At 43.4% G+C, this 16665-nt stretch overlaps 1 protein-coding gene across 2 annotated transcripts in view; it reads right to left on the reverse strand.

The window, feature by feature from the left end:
• The window catches only part of LOC109419150 (latrophilin-like protein LAT-2), a 444748-nt gene that overhangs the window by 127818 nt on the left and 300265 nt on the right, over positions 1–16665 (reverse strand). For both annotated transcript variants that reach the window (XM_062857118.1, XM_062857117.1), the window contains one exon: positions 5443–5609. In XM_062857118.1, the coding sequence (XP_062713102.1) occupies positions 5443–5609 (167 nt within the window). The remainder of the gene's footprint in view (positions 1–5442; positions 5610–16665) is intronic.

The following is a 16665-nucleotide window of genomic DNA, read 5'->3' on the forward strand; positions in this document are numbered from 1 at the left end:
AATAAAACAGATTACTGTCTTTGGCAAAGTTGTTGCAAATTGAGTCCTTCTTCTTATTCTTCTTCTTCTTCGTCTTCTTCTTCTGCTTTATGGCTCGACGTTCGCATTGGGACTTGGCCTGCCTCACTTCAGCTTAGTGTTCTTTGAGCACTCCCACAGTTATTCATTGAAGGGCTTTCTTTGCCTGCCATTGCATGAATTTGTACATTGTGTGACAAGTACAATGATACACTATGCCCTGGGAGTCGAGAAAATTTTCCCGACCGAAACGCCGCCTCCGGATTGGTGATTCATAGCCTTAACCACTGGGCTAACAGGAGACCCGATTGATTCCTCTGTAAAGGAAAAATGTGAATATTCTACTTACTGATTTACTTGGTTAAAACAGGCCTAAACAGAAACTTCAATTGCTGTAGATGCTAGATTTTTACCATCATAATAGTTTGGATGACCTCAGCCGATCTGATGATGTCCGTTGAACATTCAGAAGATTTACCGGACATGAAAGATTATAAATGGTTTTGCCTTTCTCGTACACTAAGTGTACTGGAAAGGCTATATGTTCACTCCAAAAACGACTTTTTGATAGAAAGCTCGGAGGGTCGAATCACATATACCAATCAGCTCAGTTCGACGAATTGAGCAAATGTCTGTATGTGTGTATGTATGTGTATGTGTGTATGTATGTCTGTGTACAAAAAAGGTCACATCACTTTTTTGAACTAAACCTCAACCGATTTTAATGACCGATGATTCATTCGACGCGGAATGTGGCCCATTGTTTCCTATTGAAAATGGTTCGGATCGGTCCAGCCGTTCCGGAGTTATGGCCATTTAGGTGTTCCGGACCGGTACCTCAGGAAGGGGCCAGATATGAAAACGCTACAAACCCATCCATGCGACACATCAAACTACGGCATTTTCGATAACTTGATGAACGTAAAAATGGCCTCAGACCATATCTGAAACGGTAGTGTCCCGGAGCCGGTTCCGGGTGTCCCGGCGGAAGTGGCCAAACATAAAAGTGCACTAAACCCATGCATGTGGCATATCAAACCGCAGCTTTTTCGATACCCTGATGAACAGTAAGAAGGAATACATTCTCAGACCATATCGGAACCGATAGTATTCCGGAACCGGTTTAAGATGCCCCGCTGGAGGTGGCCAAGTATAAAAGTTAAAAAAACCCATGCATGCGACATATCAAATTGTGGCTTTTTTGACATCCTGATGAAAGGTAAGCAGGAAAATATTCTCAGACCATATTTGAACCGGTAGTGTTCCGGAACCGGTTCCGGGTGTCCCGCCGGAAGTGGCCAAATATAAAATTGAACTAAAACCATGCATGTGACATATCAAATCGCGGCTTTTTCGATAACCTGATGAATAGTATGCAGGAAAGCATTCTCAGAACATATCGGAACCAGTAGTGTTCCGAAACCGGTTCCAGATGTCCCGCCAGAGGTGGCCAAGTTTCAAAGTTAACCAAACCCATACATGCGGCATATCGAATAGTGGCTTTTTTGATATCCTGATGAACAGTCAGCAGGAAAATATTCTCAGACCATATGTATCTGAACCGGTAGTGATCCGGAACCGGTTCCGGGTGTCCCGCCGGAAATGGCCAAACAAAAAAGTGAACCAAACCCATGCGAGAAATCAAATCGCGGATTTTTAGGTATCTTGATTTGGCAAAAAAAAAAGTTTCCGGCCATATTTGGAACAACCGGTAGTATTCCTCTCCGATTAAGGGTGCCCCATCGGAAATGGTCAAATGTAAAGGAGAACCAACCCCATAAATAGCTGTTTTGATAACCTGATGAACGGTTAACAAGAGAAACAATCATAGACCACACTTTAGAAAACCAATACTGTGCCGAAACCGGTTCCAGGTGCTCCGCCGGAAGTGGTCAAGTGTAGAACGGAACCAAACGCATGCACACCGCGCAATAAATACCGGCTTTTTAGATGACGCGCAGAACGGTCAGCAAGAAAAGTCTCAGGCCACTTTAAGACTACCGGTGGTGTACCGGAACCACTTTCGAGTGTCTCGCCGGAACTGGCGAAATTCACAAATAAGTGTTTGACAGTACATCAAATAGCAGTTTTTTTGAATACACGATGATCGATTCGTGAGAACATAGCCTCAGACCATATTTTAGGCAACCGGTAGTGTCCCGAAACCAGTTCTGGGTGTCCCACTGGTCAAATGTAAAAGTGATCTATATTCACCCATGCATGAGATAAATCAAATCGTGTTATTTGGGTAACCTAATGAACGTTAGCAATGAAATAGTCTCAGACTATATTTGGGAGACCCGGTGTGCTCCGGAACCTGTTCCGGTACCGCATCGAAAGTAACCAAATGTACCATGCAACATATTACATCACGGCTTTTTGAATAACCCGAGGAACGGTTAACTAGAAAATCGACACCAACATTTCAAAAGGGCGTAACTGCTTTTGGAATCATCACCTTCTTTTAAAGCTGCGGATCATGTGTTATGATTTCCATGTTTTTCACAACAAGTACCAGATGGGAAAAACTCTCCTCTTTCCGACAACCACGGTGGTTTGAGTGTAAGGGAGGCAGTACGACCTACAGCTTTGAAAGAAGGTATTACTTCCAAATGCAGTTACGCCCTTTTGAAATGTTGGTGCCGAAATAGGCTCACACCACATTACAGACTACCGGTAGGGTTGCACAACCAGCGTTTGGTGCTTCGCCGGAACCAGGAAAGTAAATAAGACCAATGCAAGCGATAAATATGTGTAAGAGAACAAAATCTTACAAATTAAACCCACATACAAACAGACGTCGCACTATACTCACTATCTATCGCTCTTGTTTTCAACGGTCAATAAGATACAGCCCAAATGTTCAGAAAAAAAATAGTGATCTGTGATTGTGTAAAGAGTTATAGCTTAGCTTGTTAGTATCATCTTGATATTGATCAGCCTCCAGTGTTAGTGAAGGTGCTCAACAAAGTGCTCAAGCAGTCAACTGAGAAGTCTGATATTTTTCAGCCCTGCTTATACGTTGAACATAATGTCGGCCTATGTGTAATCAATAAGTTTTAAGTCAATTCAAAGATGTCTGATAAAATGCTTGCTTTTCTATAAAATATTCGGATTTAGAAACACTTTGACTTACGTTGCCGGAAAGATTGCGAGAACATGTTCGACGAGAAAGGCACTATCACCACTAGGTGGATTAATTTGGGTTTTTTTTATCATGTAAGAAATTACCGTTACACCCATAGACTTTAGGACCTAAACTGAAGAACAATTTGGATGACCTATAATATCCCGATTGACCTGATACTGTCTTTTGAACTTCCAGAAGACTTACTGGACATGTTAGATTACAAATCGTTACTTTGTACAATGAAAGAAGTTACCGTTACACCCATAGACTTTAGGATCTAAACTCAAGAACAGTTTAGATGACCTATAACATCCCGATTTATCTGATACTGTCTTCGAAGTTTCAGAAGACTTACTGGACATGTTAGATTACAAATCGTTACTTTGTACAATGAAAGAAGTTACCGTTACACCGATAGGCTTTAGGATCTTAACTCAAGAACAGTTTGGATGACCTAAGACATCCCAAATGTTCTGACACTGTCTTTTGAACTTCCAGAAGACTTACTGGACATGATAGATTACAAATCGTAGCTTTGTATAATGAAAGAAGTTACCGTTACGCGTGTAGACTTTGGGATCTAAACTCAAGAACAGTTTGGATGACTTAGGATATTCAGAAAAAAATATGCTGCACCATATTCTACCCTTTTTATGCTATTGAGCACCACAATATCTAGAAAAAACTCTACAATAACGCTTGGAAAAATTGCGGCTTCAAAGGGGTAAGGATGCGTTCAACATTTAGGTTCCCGACTTCCGGTACAAATGTCTTTACTTCTCTTAGAAAATTAAATTTAAGAGAATTTCAATTCAACTGGTAAATTTCCTAGAAACTTTTTGATTTATGATGGTCATCAAGTGCATAATTTTGTTTTCAAAAGTCGTCATGAAACCAAAATCGTTACAGTCTAGACTCCTACTACACGGCTTCCGTCTACACGGTCACCTATTACACGGCAGTCCGTGTTGTGGGAATCACAGAGCTTATGGGATTTCGCCTAATTGGGGGTGTGAGCGAATATCTCAGGCGTATTACAAGATAGCACCATACTTTCTTCGGCAAAGTTGTAGTACTAGAATAGATCTGCCACAAAATTCCAATTATCATCCAATTAGTTGGCAATTTGACCGATAGAGGCGCTATGTAGAAGTGATTGCTATGTACACTCGCCAGTAGGGGCACTCATAAGTTATCACATGCGATATCTCAAGATCTGCTTTATTTGGAACAATGCAAAGTTGTTCAGTAGGTCAAAAACAATCTGGTGATTGAAATTTTAGTTGACAACTAACGCCACCTAGCGGCGAAATCACCAACAAATTGTTGATTCACCAGATTGACTTCCTGAAGAACTTTGCCGAAGACGACACTTTTCTATCTGCTCTGGATCCCGAAGTAGAGAAATCTGAAATTCGACTTGACAACTAGCGACACCTAGCGGTCAAATCGCAAACTAAATGTTGAATCACCAAATCGCTCTTGACTTCTTGAAGAACTTTTACGTAGACGACATTTTTCTATCTGCTCTGGATCTCGAGATAGCGGAGTTTGAAGCTTTACTAAGCAACTAGCGCCACCAAGCGGCGAAATCACCAACTAATTGTTGAACCACCAGATAGCTCTTGACTTCCTGAAAACTTTGCCAAAGACGGCACTTTTCTATCTGCTATGGATCTCTAGATAGAGAAGTTTGAAACTATACTTGACGACTAGCGCCACCTAGCGGCGAAATCACAAACTAGTTGTTGAATCACCAGATTGTTTTAGACCCACTGAACAGCTGAAGACAGCATTGTTCCAAATAAAGCAGATCTTAAGATATCGCATGTGATAACTTATGAGTGCTCCTACTGGCGAGTGTACATAGCAACCACTTCTACATAGCGCCTCTATCGGCCAAATTGCCAACTAATTGGATGATAGTTGGCATTGGGTTGTATATCTATTCTAGTACTACAACTTTGCCGAAGAAAGTATGGTGTTATCTTGTAATACGCCTGAGATATTCGCTCAAACCCCCAATTAGGCGAAATCCCATAAGCTTATTCCTATTGTACCCCCGAACCGACCGTGTAGTAGGAGTCTAGACTGCAGTTGGGATTGTTTCTTGGACAGCGTGCAATGGACACTAATTGCTAATTTTCTCATTGATAATAATTAGTGTCTAGTCTAACTAAATTTTTATCCGTTATTCCTATTAATCTGTAGAATCCTATGAATCCTATGGATAAATGAGTATCTAAGCAAAGTGATGATAATTATTAGACTCACCCCGATCCGTGGAAACCTACCTGTAATGGGCCAACGCTCGTCCCATGCTGGGCTCCGGATTGGGGTTCAGATTGGTGCTGGATCGAAACAGCACCAACGCATGGTGACAGCAGCAGCACAGCCAGCACATCGAAGCCAGTTTCATAAATAGCAAAGCCAACGACAGCGAAAGGCAAAGTTCGGTGTCCTGAAATGAAAGCCAACAGAAGAGGAGGAAAAAAGAAAATGAATCCGAAAAATTCATCAATGTTTTACGCCACGGAGCCCCACAAAAGCCCCCAAGCCATTGGGAATTATCGTTGACCCCGTTGAACCTAACCGGAGCCGGACTCGATGGACTGGACCAATTTTTTCATTAACTGTGGCGGTGAACAGTGGGACGGAGACACTAAAGTATGGTCAAATTTATTTTTTTTCAAGTTTCCTTTATTTTTTTATCCACAGTGCCTAAGAACACGCCATTATATTTGATGTTTCATCGTCTATCTTCTATCCTCTCTAACTATTTGATGATTGTCATTCGAGCCTTCTATTCTTTTGATTTGTCTTTTGTAAAGAGTACACAACTTATCGTAGTACTGTCATCAACAAAATTCATAACATTTTCCAATCAACATTTTGTCCCCCTCTCCTGAACCTTAACCCTGTGTGACCCAAACAACTGGGATTGAGTGTGGGTTGGGTAATTGTTAAAAGCAGGAAATGGAACCGAACGCGCGAACCAGCAGCAACGGAAGCGAAAGTCTAATGAAATTGTTGAATGAGAGCCAGGCAGGGTCGTCCCTGTATATGTATAGGCTAAAGTTTCAATTTCTTGTCGGAGCTGGCGTCCTCGGAGCAGGAGGAGAAAAACTAGAGCGCCTGGAACGTCACCGGAGGAGGGTCGTAAAATGCGAAACAGCTGTAATTTGCGCTGCGAGCTTCGATGCCAATTTCCTGCTTCGACTCCCGGCCGAGCTCCGCCCGGGGAGAAGGGGATGAGCCATGGTACGTGTGGTATTACACAAGTGGGAATGTTTTAGAAGCGGAGCCAATTTCCTGTTGTCGTTTTTATTTTCATTTGCACTTTGGTCTTGTGTGCTGTGGAAGCGTTACGGTGGCAAAACGTGAGGTCACGCTTAGTTGGGATTTTTTTTTGGAAAATCTAGAAAAAGCTATTAAGGGTGATTGCTGATATTTGACTAACATAGTTGATAAGAGGAATGTAGGTTTGTCTGACAAATGTTTGCAGCACTAGGAAAATCTGAATTTCTGCTTTATATCAAATTAACAATATGCAAAAATATAGGATGAACTTGAAACAATACCTAGTACACAAAAATTTCATTCCTTTGTGCTAATTTCTTAAAATCAAATTGAAGCTAGAAAGTTTACAAATTCAAAAGATAATCCGAAATATATTACTGCAACCAATGTTAAATTTTACCATCACAATAGGAACCATGTACCTATAGTTGATGCAAGTGGTTTATTTCAGATTAAACTGAAGTAAACGTTAGTTTAATATTTTTTCTGGCTAATTTAAATGAAAAACTGCCGAATACTGGTTTCAGAATATTTATTTTGTCGTATTATCAATTTTATTCAATTATTTTACTACAAGTAGCTACTAATAGCACCACTTTTGGTACGTTTATCTATATGTTGCAGAAAAAAAATAATAAAACGCATATGTATTTCATCAAAATACAAGCGTTTTCATTAATATAAAACACTAAACGCAAATTTGTCTTGAGCCCTTTTCAAATCGTAGTCTAGAATGTTTTCAATGCAAAACAAAGTAGTTAAGCCCATTAAGTTTTAATGGATTGTTATAAGGATTCTAGATACATTACATTCGGGCCCATATAGCCGAGGCGGTAAACGCACGGGTATTCAGCATGACCATGCTGAGGGTGACGGGTTCGATTCCCGGTCGGTCCAGGATCTTTTCGTAAAGGAAATTTCCTTGACTTCCTTGGGCATAGAGTATCTTCGTGCCTGCCACACGATATACGCATGCAAAATGGTCATTGGCAGAGGAAGCTCTCAGTTAATAACTGTGGAAGTGCTCATAGAACACTAAGCTGAGAAGCAGGCTTTGTCCCAATGAGGACGCTGTTCGGTACGATGATAAGTGGACTGTATTCTTCGATAGGTCACTGCTTCCCGGATAGTTGAAGGGGGATTTTTGTCTTCACTCAAGTCGGAACACTTAACACCGGTTTATTCTCGGTACAACAATTTTGTTTTATTATATCGAAACTATGATCGCGTAACACTTATTGGGTCGAGTGGTACTATTTTAAGAGGAGTTCAAAACTCTTATTACCCTAGTATTTATAGGTTGCAGTAATGGTAAATCTCTATGTTTGTCTTTGTCTAGTTTGTACTTGTCTTTATTCCTCGGGACTCGTCTAATTTAACCACAGAAAATTTACCTACATTGTCAATGCACGCTAAGAAAGGGTTTACTCACTCGGGATCAACATCTTCTCGTCGTCGGCACGTCGTAGCATTGAATCTCGGCACGTGTAACCAGTGGTGTGTTGAAGTGTCCAAGATTTGTGAGATTATCGTGATTTTGTTTATCGTTGTGTTGTAATCTTGTACCAAGGAAGTCCTTAAATGTTTGAACTTGTACACTACCCAACACCCACTGTGATGTATGCAGCTATGAGTTCCGCTACTCACCACCAGACGTCGCAGAAGGACATGTTGGGCGGCCATTGTGGGTGGTGTAAAGGGGGGCCATGATGGGGCGAAATATGATGGGCGGATTACAGCACGGTCGAAGGCTTGGAGAATGAACCGCCATCGCTAACCCAGGCAATTACGTTGCATATCTCGAGAAAGCAAGACGTGAGCTCACCGAGCAAAAGCTAAGTTTTGAAACTATTCTGGAAGTAAAAGTGACTTTGTCATATAATTCGAGCGAAAGTGCGAAGTGGAAGAAGCAATTAAGGAATATCATCCAGGACCCCTGGGCTATAGTTTTAAATAGCCTGTGCAGCTAGTACTTACCTGTGCCTAGTGCTTACCTGGCCGGAGAACTGCCGAAAGTACGCCTTAACGCTGTGTGAACCAACCAAGGTCCGGAGTTTGGCCCAACCGTCAAGAACGCCACTCCGTCGACCGGATAGACCGCCGTTGGCCAGTTAGACGCCAGATAATAGGGGCGCGGCCATTTTGGAAGCGTGTCCTGGAGTTAACGCGACGCGACTAGACCCGCGACTCGGACATCGAACGGCCGCCCAACCCAACGGAAGGCGACAACGTAGAAGAAAGACACCGAAAGGAAGGACGAAGGAGAAGGTGAAGTAGCGGAGCGAGAAGAAGGGGCCCCGCCTACTGCATAGAAGAAGAAGAAGTGAGGTAGGAGTTAGCCAGTAAGAAAGTGGGAAGTAATAAAGGTACCTAGTTTGTGTAGAAAGCGAAATAAAGTGGGTTTGTGTTCAATCGAAGTGTTTAAGTGTTTCCTTGGCCGCGATAGTCAAGCGCGTACGCCGACCCTGAGGCAGTTGAAGGAGGGGGGTCTCACCAGTGCTGGGCAGGGATCGCCCACTAGTTACACACGTCGATTCGTTGCATACTCGGTACTTCGTTGTATTGGTCGCTCGGGACTTCACACATTCATTGGATCCTCATCCAATGTGGTTGCTTGCTTCGATGTCGTTGTCCTTGATTGGCAGCAAGCTGAGTCGTGATACTGATCGCTTGTATACGCCTCGGGCTGTGCGTACTGTTACGACCCTCACGATATCATCCTTGCCTGGGAACAGTTCTTTGATTCGTCCTAGAAGTCACTGCTGAGGAGGAACGTTGTCTTCACGTACGATCACCAGTTGTCCTATTTCCACTGAAACCTTGGTATGCCATTTGGAACGCTGCTGGAGTTGGTGGATGTAGTCGACGTTCCACCTACGCCAGAAATGTTGAACGTATTGCTTGATTTTATCCCATCGGGACAAAGAATGCATGTTAGCGCTGGTCAAGTCGGGTTCAGCCACTGCGTTCAGTGGCCGGAAGATCAAAAAATGGCCAGGTGTCAGGGCATTGTAGTCCGTAGGATCGTCAGATAGAGCACATAGCGGTCTGGAGTTCAATGTTGCCTCGATTCTCGTCAGAACTGTGGTCATCTCCTCGAAGGTCAGGATCGCTTCACCAAGAGTTCGACAGAGATGGTGCTTGAGCGATTGAACTCCTGCTTCCCACAATCCTCCAAATGATGGCGCACGTGGTGGAATGTAGATCCACTGGATGGCCTTTTCTTCGGTAAAGTCCTGGAGCTTCCTGAGGAACGGTTGGGAGTTGAACAGTTCGTGGAGTTCTTTAAGGTCGTTGTTAGCTCCGACGAAGTTTGTCGCATTGTCGGATATTAGCTTGGCACATTTTCCTCGTCGAGACACAAACCGTTGCAGGGCTCCGATGAATGCAACTGAAGTCAGGGATCCAACTAACTCCAGATGAATCGCTTTGGTTGCTTGGCACACAAACACACAAATGTAGGACTTCACACGGGTCGTTGAACGAATAGCTGGCTTCAAATACACCGGTCCGCAGAAATCCACTCCAGTGTTGTAGAATGGATAGACGAGCTCGACTCGGTCCGTTGGTAGCTCACCCATGTACTGCTGCAGTGGTTTCGGTTTTTGACGGAAGCATCGTAAGCAGCTGAAGCGTTTGACGGCAGATTTGACGCGTTCAATCCAGAATTTCTCCCGGATCATTGACAGTGTTAGCTGGTTTCCGGAATGCATGTTTTCACGATGATACTCTCGGATGATTGCTTCCGTAAACTTGTGGTACGGAGGCAGGATGTACTGATGCTTCATGTCAAAGTTGCAAGTTTTGTTGCGTAGTCGTCCTCCTACTCGCAGAACGCCTTGGTCGTCGATGAACGGTGAGAGAGAGATCAGCTTATGCTTCGTGTCGATCATCTTCCCTTGCTGCAGCTGGCGAACTAGGTCAGGGTAGGCCTCCCCTTGCACTAGCTTCACTAACTGTTGAACGGCTGATGTCTTCTCGTTGAGGCTCATGAAGGATGTTTTCGGGACGTCCACCTCTTTCTTCAAAATGCTGATGAATCTCTGCACCCACACCATAACTCGAACCATTCGGCGGTAGGAGCTGATGTTCTCAAAAATGGGGAATGTTTCGGCTGGTTGCTCGGCACACACGCTGACTGTTTCTTGGACTTTCTCGGGTTCTTGGTACCCAGTGGGCCACGTTGGTTCTTCGGCTTGTAGAAACTCGGGACCATTCCGCCACAATCTTGCGTTTTGAAGCTCGTTCGGCATCAATCCCCTTGATATGATGTCCGCTGGGTTGTCGTTGGTGCCTACGTGACGCCACTCCATCGTAGATGTTAGCGCCTGGATCTTCGTGACTCGATTAGCCACAAATTGCTTGAGTTGCTCAGGGCGACGTGCGATCCAAGCAAGAGCGATAGTTGAATCGCACCAGAGAACAGTTTTATCGGTACGGATATTCAAAGCGTTTAAGGTATCAGTGACAAGTTGAGCCAAGAGCAAAGCACCACATAATTTAAGCCTGGGTATAGTCAGATCAGGCTCTGACCTTTTGGATTTACTTGCCTTTTTGATTGGGGCTACGCGTGACCTCGAGCATACTAACGACATATTGACCTGACCGTTTTCGTTTGTGGACCTGACATAGACGCATGCTCCGTAAGCGAGATTCGAAGCGTCACAAAATCCGTGGATTTGGATGGTAGCGGAGGAGAATGGCAGAATACACCGGCTAACCTTGATTTGTTGGAGACTTGCTAATTGTGACTTGAACGCCACCCACTTGTCGATGTCCTCCTGGTCTGCTTCTTCGTCCCATCCTTTTTCCTTCTTCCACAGGCTCTGCATGATGAGTTTCACCACGATGGTTATGGGTCCGGCCAGTCCAATGGGGTCGAAAAATCTGGAGTTGCTTGACAGGATTTCTCGCTTGGTAGTTTCTGCCTTTCCGAGGATTACTGGGTCAACGTTGAGCATGAAAACATCCTCGTCTGGTTTCCAGACGATTCCAAGTGCCTTCACGGATTGCTTTTCGCCAACCATTAGCTTCTTCTCGATTTTGTCCTGGGGGAGAGTTTGAAGGAACTCGCTGCTGTTGGAACACCACTTGTGGAGCTCGAATTTGCCGCTGTCGAATAGCCCGATGATCTCATCCTTCAGTCGAACCGCTTGCTCTAGTGTGTCTGCACCGGTCAAAATGTCATCGATGTACGAGTCTTCAACAACAACCCTCGCCGCCTCAGGAAAACGTGCAGCTTCGTCGATACATAGTTGCTTCACTGCTCGAACAGCTTGGAAAGGTGCGCTCGCCAGCCCGTAAGTCACCATAGTGAGTCGATACACAATGGGTTCGGTCGTCATCTTGGGGGTCCACAATATTTGTTGGAACTGCTGGTGGTTCGGAGAAACTTGCACTTGTCGATACATTTTACCGATATCCGTTGTGAATGCTATCTTCGGAACACGGAACCTCAAGGCTATTTCGTTCAGTTTAGGTTGAATCACAGGACCAACGAGTAGGTTTTCATTCAATGACTTTCCGTTGCTCGATACAGCAGACCCATCAAAAACTACGCGGCACTTGGTTGTACTACTGTCCGGCTTCTCTACAGCGTGGTGTGGAAGGAAGTAGTCTTGACCAGGCACGGCAACGTATTGGTCCAGGGGCCCAACTCCACCATATGACCCAAGCTGATGTATTCGTTGATGAAGTCAGCGTAGTCCGTGGCCAAGTTCCAGTTTCGCATCAGACGCCTGTCCAAAGCCTGCAGTCGTTTCAACGCCATTTGTTTCGAATCGCCAAGATCTGGGCAACCCTTCTTGAATGGCAACTCAACCATGTAGCGACCATCCTCCTGACGACGATGTGTTTCGACAAAGTGCTGTTCCGCTTGGTCCTCTTCGGTTGTGAACCCAGTCTCGATTCCGTAGCTTTCGGTGTCCCAGAAACTCCTCAGCAGAAGGTCCAAGTTTTCGTTGGAGACAAATGCGGAGACAAGTGGTTTTTTGGCTTCCACTCTTCCCCCAATGACCCAACCAAAGAGTGTTTCTTGCATTACAGGACTGCCGTTGTGCAAGGGTACTCGATTGCTTTCCAGGATGCTCATGTAGACGTCAGCACCGATCAGCACGTCGATTCGGTTTGGAACGTTGAAGGAAGGATCCGCCAAAGTCAGGTTGTTGGGAATCATCAGCGACGTAGTGTCGAAACCTTCGATTGGCAAGTCCGCAGTTATCTTCTTCGTGACAAGGCACTCGATTTCGGTCTCGTAGTTGGAGGTAGTAGAACGTATTACAGTGCGCACCTTGTACTGAATGGACGACGTGTTGCCACAAACGCCTGTGATTTGTGCACTACCTTTGATTTTCTTAAGACCGAGCCGTTGGATACAATCTTCGGTGATGAAGTTGACCATGGATCCAGAATCCAGTAGTACGCGGACCTTGTGGAATTCCTTGCGGGCATCTTCAACGTAGATGATTGCAGTATTGAGCAAAACCTGACGTCGGATGGGGAAAGCACGACAAGCTTGGGAAACGATGGTGTTCGACACGGAGGGTTCAGTTGACGGCCTTTCACGTTGGGTTTTGGGTTGTTCGGGCGGAATGGTTTCACTCGGGACTACGGCTAGCGATTGTTTGGACTCCAAATGCAACAAGGTATGGTGCTTTTTCTGACACGAGCGACACAGACTTCTGGTACACTGAGCTGCACTGTGATTGTTGGAAAGACAGTTGAAGCACAGGTTGAGAGACTTCGCCTTTTCGATACGCTGCGCTGGACTCAACTTGAGAAATTCCTCGCACTGATTGATGTAGTGGTTCTGTCGGCACAAGAAGCAGCTTATCTTACTACGTTCACGGGTAGCAGTTGCAGCAAAAGGACGATTTGACGATGGAGCACGAGAATTAGACACGGGCGGAAAGGATTTAGTAGAGTGACTTGTAGAAGCAGGGGCACAACTCTTGTTCAGACACTCCAAATTCTCCAGCATTCGGCAGTGGTTCTCTAAGAAAGTTACCAATTCCTTCCATTCCGGCAGCTTCGACTCCTCCAGTTCAGCTTCATACTCCCGGCGGATTCGAGGATGCAAACGCATTATGACCATTTGGGCGAAAATCAATTCCGACATTTTGTCCAGCGGAATACCAAGCGCATTCAAAGCACGGATGTGCTTCAAGAAACTGTCCAGCATCGATCGTAGGCCAGCAGCGTTTTCGGAGGTCAAGTGCGGAATTTGGAAAAGATCACCCAAGTGTTTCTCGACCAACCATCTCTTGTTTTCGTAGCGACGGTTCAGTGCATCCCAAAGAGAAGCAAAGGTTTCCTCATTGCATTGCAAATGTTTTGCCTCCCCACACAGACACATTCGAAGGTAGTGTAACTTCTCGAAATCATCCAAATTCTCCCGACGGCAAATAATTGATTTGAATTGATCCCGAAAATAGATCCAATTTTCGTAATGGCCGTCGAATTTTGGAAGGGGAATATCGGGAAGTTTACTTTTGGAAGAGCTGGTTTCAGATTCTGGCTTGACGTCTGGTCCCACTTTTGTTGGCGGTTTAGCAATTTTCAACTGACGACGAATTTTGTAGCGACTTTTGTCAAGAATGTCTTCAATTTCCTTACCATGTTCCTGGATATCAGCGAGGTCTTCGTCCTTTACCAAACCATACAGTTTCGAGCGGGTGTCAAGAAACTGGCCACGTAAATCGTCAACCACAGACAATTTTTCCTCCAGCTCGTCAAGGTCACTCGATTTCGAAGAGAATTTCTCTACGAACGACAAGAGTTTTTTTCGAACGATCGCGAATGGCGTCGAAGGTTCGATAGAGGCAAATAATTTGGATCTTTTTGTCGGTCATTTTGAGGTCACGCAAAGGTCACGCTAGTATGCTTTAAGTGGGCTTGCTCAAGGGAAAAAGAAAATGGCTCGTCACCTACATAAATTCAAATTTGTTGTCCCCGACGCCATGATGAAAAATAGCCGAACACTACCGCCTCCTCTATAACGGTTCGCGTTGTTTTTATAGCTTGACTCCAAACCCCCGTGTATTCATATAGGAAAAGGTTCGCGCCTGTGCTGATTTGACAGAAGCGTTCGCTCGCTTTGCTGGTTGACCGTTAAATTTGGGGGGGGGGGACACTTTTGAAACATCACTGTCACGTCGGTTCGTCGGTGCCATAATACCCAAGCTTTTTTCCACCTTTTCACTGCATAAACGAAGAATTGACCTTCTCGCCATACTAAAATTCAGCTCAATACTACAAATCTAGTACTTCTCCGATCTGTCCTACATTGCAGTCCGATCTGTATTTACAGAAAAAGCCCACATTTTTATGTTTTGATTTTTTTTTAAGAAAGGCAATATAGTTGCCTAACTTTTCTCCGTACATCTAAAGATGGGCACTTTTAAGGAAAAAAAGTTTTTCTAACCAAAACTCAAGACACTGAAGACGACCTTACAGTTGAGGTCGAAATACGTATCTGTCAAAGGATGCAAATTCTTAGTGGAATTCAAAGGAACAGTACTTAACGCGATTTTCTTTTTATTTACAGATATTCCCCTAACAAGCCCAGTTAATCATCATCAACATTCGAGTTATTTTTTCTGAAAAAAAAAATGGTGAAAAAACTGACTCTTTTCAAAGGGTAGTCTAGGTATATATAAAAAAATATGCAAAGTTGCTTGAAAAGGTAAAGTCTTGAAACGTACACTATTTTATTACATTCTGAAAGGGTGCTGCCAACCTCGTCTTGGTGCGAAATTCGTCAATAAATATATTTCAACAATAATCATAAAATCTCAAAATTCGTCCCAAAAATCCATATCCCAAATAGACTTCCAGAAAAAATATACAAGTGTACGGATGTTCAAAAATAAAAAAAAAATAGAAACATCAAAAACTGAAATTCACAAAATCGAGAAATCAAAAGAATCATCTTCCAGAACATGTTTAGGGGTGGTGGGGGTAAAGTGGACAACCTAAGCATTTTGGTCGTTTCCAGTGGAAATACGGCAAAATCCATCAGTTTTTCCGAGTAACATGGAAGGTAATGATATACTCTAGAAATCTTGTAAGGGATTGCATTTAAAAAAAAAATTTTTGATTATTTTCTTCACCAAAACGTGCATCAAAATAGCGTGAAAAAATCGGTGGGGGTAAAATGGACAATCGATGGGGTAAAATGAACAAGTCGTTAAAAGTTACATAACAGCATATTTTTTCTATGTTTTTGATTACAAAATATCAAATGTCATACGAAACCTTTATTTTGTTGCTTTAAAATTTTTTATACAAACTTTGAAACACACTTAAATAATTATCGTAAGAATACTATAAAAAACAAGCACTTTTTTGGATGAAAATTATATTTTGTTGATGTAAAATATTTTTTTATAACTTTTTACTTCAACTATCTCACGATATGTATGATGGCTGATGATTCTGGAGTTTGCATAAAAAAATATGAAATTTTGGTGAAATTTGAACCGATTGTCCATTTTACCCCCAAGGTCTGATTATGTTAAAATTAATTCCAAAATATTTTTTTTTCACAAAACTCAATTTTTTTTCGGTCAAACATAGTCTTCTACTTGGTCTTCATTGGTTTGGGATGTAAAACTTGTAATAATTTGAAAATAACTTACGAGAAACCCTTAGCCATGTTAGGCAGATTTTACATCATTTCCGATTATTCACGTGATTTTCAAAGATTTTGTCATTTTAAAGAGGTTTATTTGATTTCAATGTTCAAGATCAGCAAAAATATAATGATTTATGTTCAGGCATAAGCTTCAATCGATAAAACATGTTGAAAAATAATAAAAGCCATGAAACTGTACCCTGTCCACTTTACCTCCACCACCCCTAACCCTCGAGTAGTTGCGTCTTTGACTACCAGCAGTGACGCCGCGCTCACGCTGTGTACCACATGCGTGCATTTTTTCATGGCTCGTGTACTTAGTACACGACACGACTGCTCCCGGGTTAAATTGATTTTTGATGACGAAAAATTAACACAAAAACCATTCTACACTCTTCGTCGAACCATTCGTTCCGTCGATTCCGTTCCACGTACCCGATGGTGCTCTCGGCTGCGTCGTTGATGGCTGCTTTCACTGTACTCCAGCAGTCCTCTAGAAGGGCCTCATCGAGCTCGCCCTCGTCTGGCAACACGGCCTCGAGATTCTGCGCGTACACTGAGATGACATTGTAACGTTTTGACG

The sequence above is a fragment of the Aedes albopictus genome, chromosome 3 (assembly GCF_035046485.1).
Source record: "Aedes albopictus strain Foshan chromosome 3, AalbF5, whole genome shotgun sequence".
Classification (NCBI taxonomy): Eukaryota; Metazoa; Arthropoda; class Insecta; order Diptera; family Culicidae; genus Aedes; species Aedes albopictus.